This window comes from Brachycentrus maculatus, unplaced genomic scaffold, assembly GCF_059751285.1.
Source record: "Brachycentrus maculatus isolate JH-2025_06_01 unplaced genomic scaffold, ASM5975128v1 h1tg000144l, whole genome shotgun sequence".
Classification (NCBI taxonomy): Eukaryota; Metazoa; Arthropoda; class Insecta; order Trichoptera; family Brachycentridae; genus Brachycentrus; species Brachycentrus maculatus.
Window position 1 is genome coordinate 3,993,937 of NW_028280897.1, and position 7,563 is coordinate 4,001,499.

Consider the following 7,563-nt stretch of genomic DNA (forward strand, 5'->3'; position numbering starts at 1 on the left):
ACGGGAGGGGAAGGTTAAAAAAGAATAGGCGTTTATAAGAATGTAGGGTTATTGGCTAATAAATTAATATGAAAAATCACAAGACTATCGATAACATTATGATCGAAATCTCTAGAGAACTAAGGGAGATATTAATGTTTAAACTTTAGATATTTGAATAAAACGAAAAACGTGCGTTCGCATACGTCATCAAATTTCCGTCATATAACGTTTTATGACGTCATATGGTTTATTGTCTATGGTTTATAGAGCTGTAATAGTAGTAGTGTGGATTGTTTGTTTGTTTGTAAACACAAAACGAATCTAATACAATCCTTTTTAAATTGAGTATGTTAAATTAGATATTCCTCCTGTCTGACAAGGATCCATTACATGCATGTGTTTCTTATTTGGGTTGTACCCCTACGGGTTGTAAGAGTCCCTATTGACCGGACTGAGCGAGGCATCTCGCTGCTCCGCACTCGGAGCGAGGTAGCTCCGCGGATGCATCCGCCATCCGGCAATGTTCCGCCGTTCCCATAACTCCGTATAATTGGTCTGGCGTGGATTTATATGCTCCCGGGATTTATAGCCGAGCCGCCGACGACACTCGACGGCCGGGAAAAAAGCCGCAAAAAACCGACCATTATTCGTTATTCGTCCGCTGCGTATCTCCGCGATCGGCCTCGGCCATCTTCTTCCCCCAGTGCGAGCGATTCTTGCAACGTTTTGAGTGTGTCCAAATGCTCGTTCACAAATCTGGACTATCTCATATTATTATTATAAAAACTAACTAACTAACTCTTACTTTCCCGCAGGGGTAGGCAGATAGAATAGAACGCCACAGCACTCTGTCATTGCAAACACTCTTCGCCTCTTCCACATTCATGCATCTCCTCGTACATACCCGACAATTATTTGAACTCCTTACTCGGCCGCAATTTATCAATTTATTAATAAATAATATTATTATTACTGAAAAATGTTGGTTGTCAATCAATGGTAGAATTGGTAAACTTTACGCTTGTCTAAAGTGATCACTTAAACCAGCCTATGACTACCCAGACTTTCACATTACACATTTTTCGGAGAATAATAATAAATCGGAGAAGGGGAAGCGTTTGTCTTCCACGGAAAATAAATTGAGTTGAATTAGAGGGATAATTTGAGTTTATTGGAAGTAAAATTAATAATCTGAGATGAAAATATTGTTTTGCTTTATCTTGTCAATATTATGTTAATTCAATCGTTACACTTGTGTGAATATCAGCAGTGTTTAATTTTTTAATTTTATTTTTTATAATTTTAAACTATTTTATATTAAATGTATCATGATATTGATTAATTTTAGAGATTGCTGTTTACTTTTTGCCTTCAATAATGCAATTTAAGATTATAACTAGAGGAAAAACAGTTAAGATTTTTTTAACTTAACACTTTTATAGTACCAATAAATAATGAGGGGGGAGGAGGATGTACGGACAGAGGCCGACACTTCGTCCCCACCCCTCGGGATCCCCTCATTACCTCTTTTAATTTTAATAAAATAAAAACAATAAGAACACAACAACAAAAAAAATAACAATGTTTCCAAAAAAAAAAAAAACAGAATACAATTTAAGACGAACACAAACGATGACTTAAAGACTAAAGTAATAGAGAACTAGTAACTAATATTAATTGAATAGAGCAATATTTATTTCTTCAGAAATATTTTGAAGATTTTCCTCTATGTGCAGCTGACAGAGAGTCCCTCAGGACTCTATAACTGCTGCGGGTGGATGGTGGGCTCAGATTCCAAAAAAAAAAAAAAAAGTACCAATAAATAAAACTAATCACCTCTCGATGAAAACAACTCTAGTTTTCGAAACTAGTCGTGTATAATGAAATAAAACTTAATAAGAGTGTAGTCTGCCTTACCAATATCAGTTTCAGGAATGTTATCAATTGATTTACATTGATGTAATATTAACTCAATGCGTGGTTTGTTTACAATTAGTATGCGTTTTGTTAATAACTTAAAGCGTATGCGAAAGCGGTAGTCACGAATGAGTGTTTATAAAAATGGTATTACACAAAGTGAACGATGAATGATAAGGAGAGTGTTTTATTCAGGGTTGCAATTTGTGGGGAATTCCCCAAACTGCGGGGAATCTCAACTCGATTGAGGAATTTGTAGGGATCGGCACTATGTGGGGAAAATGCAAAGATTTTTACATTTGACCATTTATTAATATAATAATGTTTTTGAGTAGATATATTTTTTGTATATTATTCTCCTTTTAGTATTATTTTTTATGTATTCTTCGAAATTGTTTATGCTACAAAATAATAAGTAAAGTGTATCAATTATTCTGTTTGTTATTATATATATATATATATATATATATATATATATATATATATATATATATATATATATATATATATATATATATATATATATATATATATATATATATATTACATATTAGCTGTTTTTTTAGGCTGTACTTTCTTACATATTTTTTTAAGTACCAAATGTATTTTTAATTACCACGTACTTTATGTAAAAGCCCAATTAAGGCAAAAATATTTTAAATAAAAACAATACATACATACTCACCGATTTTTAATGAAAACTTGTTTATTTCCATGGGATAATTATGTGGGGAATTTGTGGGGAATCGGGACTTTGTTTTTCCCCATGTTGGGAAATTGACCTAGATTTTTGAGGAATTATTAAAATTGGCATTGGCAACGCTGGTTGTATTACCATACCATAAAGATATCAATGTTTTAATATACAAAATGTAAAGCAAATGTAAAGGTAGATAAGTACGAACGAATGCAGGAAAAACTCCCAAAACGCGAGAGCGCCGCGCCGCTAGCTGCGCGTCCGCCGGCGTCCTTTAGGCGTCGCCGTGTCTTATTTATAATGTTTACTCCTCGCACTAATTGCCGGCCCATTCACTGCGAGGGCATTCCTCGGATGATGAATCGAGCAGAGCTGTCGCGCGACACCGCGAGATCTCACAAACCTTTTTTTCGCCGCGTCAACTCGGTGCCCCGAACGAATTTTTCATTTTCCTTCGTATTTGTCATACGGCCGTGTCGCTTCCCGCTGTATTTATTTGAAGTTTCCAGATTTATCGACCGCGCGCGAACAAATAACGAAATAAATTTCGCTCGTTGGCTTTCGGGTCTAATTGTGCTGATTTATAATTCCGTGCGTGCCCAAGTGCGAAGGCATTTGAAACGTTTCACTTCATGTCGGCGTCACATTCGGCCCGAGCGCACATTCGTGCCTCCGCCGTATTAAGGGGATTTCTCAAATATTTCCGATGAAAATTATTGACGTGTAGGGAATAATGGCTGTGCGGTAAACACAGAAATTACTCCGTTTACTTTGTTGCGCTGTTCCACATAAGGCGACAAAGTGAATACTTTATTATCACGAAAATATTTCGTAGCATTGAAAAAATTCAATATCACGAATACGGTTTCTAATTAAGGCCTATTTATTTAACATAACTGCAATTTTTTTTCAATAAAATAAAACGACGTTTTTCTTTGGGAAGGCACAAACACATATCGCTCACTCCTTTCAACAACGTCATATTTCAAAAAACTTGATAATTCAGGAGATTGTTTTTAAAGTTTAAAAATATAATACAATGTATTGAATATCAATATTTAGCCACTTATTGAACTTTTTACTGTGCAACAGATCTTTTTAGGTAAAGCTTGAAGGTTTTTTCTCCATTTGAAAAATAAAAAGTATATTTAAAAAAATAATTAAACAATAAATTTTCTTCAAAATGCAAAAGACAACACATTCTGCCCTGTAGCGGGTAAATATTAAGTTAAAAATATGCCACTTTTGCTGGGATAAATAAAGTACATTTTCTGGGCATTCCGAAAACACGCACAACTGAAAATTGACGATTTTTGATACATGAAGTTGTTGAAAGGAGTGAGCGATATATGTTATATGTATATGTGCTAAGATATATCTTAAAAATAGTCAAATAATTAAATTAAAAACAAAACCATATTCACTATTTTCATATAAATAATTCATATGACTTTGCCTCCCCCCCAATTATGCATACTGCTTTTACATACATACTCACCGATTATTTCGACTCCTGATGCTGTCAAGTGTTTAACACGCTTGATCATGCCAAGTTTTCCTCGGTCTTCCCCTGCTTATTTCCAACTAACTACATTTGCCTCATTCAAATTCATACACCGCGTAGTATTCGGTAGCGCCATTTCTTAGTGAAACCTTAAAAAAAACATATGCGTACACCTATTTTTATATTCACATGAATAAGTCCATATATATACATAGATTAATTTAAGAAAAATGGCATTTAATTATATTGTATTCTGATTGGTATTAGCTAAATACAGTCAATTATTGTTGAAGTTATTTTAAAGTCGATTTTCATATCGTTGTGGAACCCAATTTATACATATTTTGTCTTAGACTAAAGGTTTGATCTTTTCGTTTTCCCCTTTTCCTCCCTCCCGTCCTTCTTCCAGGTTCTTAAATTAAATTATATCTATCAATTTTATAACTGAAATATTACAAATACCTATTTTTTATTACTCAATTATGTGAATGTATTGATGTAACTGCTCTAAAATTTCCTAATAAATAAATAAATAATTTTTATAACATACTACTTATTAACAGTTGTTTTAAATAAAATTGTTTTAAATTATGTTAAAAATTAAGAAAGGTGTGTTGAGATGGTTTGGACATGTAGAACGAATGAGTGAGGTAAGAACGGTAAAACAAATTTATGAGGCGAATGTAATTGGGAAAGGAAGCAGAGGAAGACCGAGAAAAACATGGCACGATCAGGTATGCCAAATACTTGAAAGTGGTCAGGTTAGGAGTCGTAACAATCGGCGGGTATGTATGAGGAGATGCATGAACGTGGAAGAGGCGAAGAGTGTTTGCAAAGACAGAGTGGTGTGGCGCTCTATTCTCTCTGCCTACCCCTGCGGGGAAGTTAGTTAGTTAGTTAGTAAAAATTGTTTTAAGATAACAAAAAATGTCTTCAAGTAATTTAGTGAGTTTCTTCCTTGAAAAAACTATTCACATGTTTTATTTACATTTTATGTACATTTTTTAGGAAAAATGGTATTTAAAAATATTCTGATTGGTAATTGATAAAAATAGTCGGATGTTAAGAGTTCTGTCTACAAGTAACGTGAATTTTTGTTTCACTTTCTCAGGTGTGGTTCCAGAACGCGCGCGCAAAGTGGAGGCGCACCCTGACCAAGCAGGAAGGCAAGTCCTGCTCGGACAAGATGTCCCCCGAGGGGGGCCTGGAGCTGGAGGGGCTGTACTGCGGGGGCGGCCCCCGGAGCCTCCTGCTGCCCCCGCTAAGCCCCCCCCTGGACTGCCCATAGCACTGGAGGCCGCCGGGGCCCTACCACCCCCACAGCTTGCAAAACATCAAAGTGGAGAGAGACTACGGATGAGAAACTCATCTTTGAGATGTCGTTTTGCAATTCTGGTGAATTGAGCTGAGTGTTTTTTTCAACTGATTTGATCCAATTATTTTCGTTTTTAATGATTGGCTGGCTGCGTAATGAGTTACGCATGACACGTAAAAAATATTATATTTTCTGAACTATTCTAAAATCTAAATACTGAACATTGATTTCATTCATTGATTCAGAAGTCACTTTGTGGTAATACATATCTCGCTGGAGTGACGCATGAAATATTAAAAAAATATTTTCTGAACTATTCCTAAACTGAGTACCGAAGATTAATTTCATTCATTGATTCAGAAGTAACTTTAAGGTAATATCTATCAATTAATGATTTAATTTTCACTTGGTAATACCACTGTTTCTTTAATATATTGTGACACGTTTTTTGGTGCAATCTGCATCATTTTCGATCAACGTTTACGGTGCTTGAAAATTATGCAGAATGCATCGAAACAAACACATCGCTCACTCCTTTTAAGAACGTCATAAAACAAAAATCGTCAATTTTCAGTTATGCATATTTTCGGAATGCCCAGAAAATGTACTATTGTATATCCCATCAAAAGAGGCATGTTTTTTTACTTAATATTTACCCGCTACAGGGCATAAAGTGTTGTTTTTGCATTTTGAAGAAAAGGATTTATTTTTAATTTTTTAAAAATATTAAATATTTTTCAAATTGAGAAAAAACCTTCCGGTTTTACCCAAAAAGATCTGTTTCACAGTTAAAAGTTCAAAAAGTGGCTTGATATTTATTTTTAAAACATCGTATTTTATTTTTAAACTTTAAAAACGTTCTCCTAAAAATTCAAGTTTTTTTGATTTATGACGTTCTTGAAAGGAGTGAGCGACATGTCACAAAAAATTTAATCAAAATGAGAAATTTAAATTATAAACCCAACTTCGAATGTGAGGAGAAGCTTCTAAAATTAATAAAGGATTTTGTTGATCGATTTGGCAGCCACTTTGCGGTAATATGTATCCATTTTTTTAAATTTATGTTTGGCTAAGTAAATACCAATATTTCATCAAATTTATTGTGATACGTGTTTTGATGTATGTTTTCACAATAGATAAAAAAACAGTGGTTTTTACCAAGTAAAAATATACATTCAGTTACTGAACTAGTATTTCGTATTTTTTTGTGATTATATATAAAATAGTCCGTTAGTATGAATTTTAATTTAATAGTAAAATGTCTTGAAAATATAAAGCTTGTAAATTTTTGGGGGATAAAATAAAAGAGTTTTTTAAAACGCTGCATACTTAAATTTAATAATCATGTTTTAGTTGTGTATTGTATTGCAGAATCTCAATGCATTTGAAAAATGGTTTTAGATATATACGTATGTAGTTCAGATTAATGTAAATTACTTTAAACTTTAAAATCATATCTTACAAATTTACTTTCCAACAAACGTTTATTAAATTAAGTGTGTAATAAAATATGCGAATCTTTACTCAACTCTTACCAGAATTGACAATCTTTGAAGTTAAGGTTCATAATCAATGGTCACAGCAAAAGTTTACATAAAATTATTAACATTAAAAAAGCGCAAAATAAAGATGAAATAATAAATATTCTTTATATTATTTTTTCACATCTCATCAAAGATGAAGAAGAATATGAAAGTCTGGGCATTTACGGGGCTAAGTGATCACTTTACACACTGTAACATTCACCAATTCTACCCTTTATTGACAACCACACTACTGAAATTCTTGAAGTTCTATATATTTGAACCAATTTCGAAACATTGTTAAACTAGAACTTCACTAGAGACATCTATTGGTGAGATGAAAAGAAGATATTTATTAAGCAGAAACTCTTTTATTTGTAAATAAATATTCTTATTGCAATATAAACTGTGTGCATTGAACTTCAGAATTAAATAAAAAATTACTCTAAATTGTGATGTTTCAAATTGATTATATTTAATATAATGAAAGAATTTGATTGTATAAATTGTAAATAAGTGTAAATAATGAATATTAAATAATTTAAAAATGTTCCAGTTCTAGATATGTAACTTATTATTATATGATAACTTGATGCCAAAATTGTTTCACATTATCGCTTTTATA

General features: G+C 32.9%; 1 protein-coding gene across 3 annotated transcripts in view; it reads left to right on the forward strand.

The window, feature by feature from the left end:
* LOC148308943 (protein apterous-like) overlaps nt 1–5,722 on the forward strand; it is a 125,612-nt gene extending 119,890 nt beyond the window's left edge. For all 3 annotated transcript variants that reach the window (XM_088260902.1, XM_088260903.1, XM_088260901.1), the window contains one exon: nt 5,212–5,722. In XM_088260902.1, the coding sequence (XP_088117028.1) occupies nt 5,212–5,388 (177 nt within the window). In that variant the 3' untranslated portion in view covers nt 5,389–5,722. The remainder of the gene's footprint in view (nt 1–5,211) is intronic.
* The last annotated feature ends 1,841 nt before the right edge of the window (nt 5,723–7,563 follow it).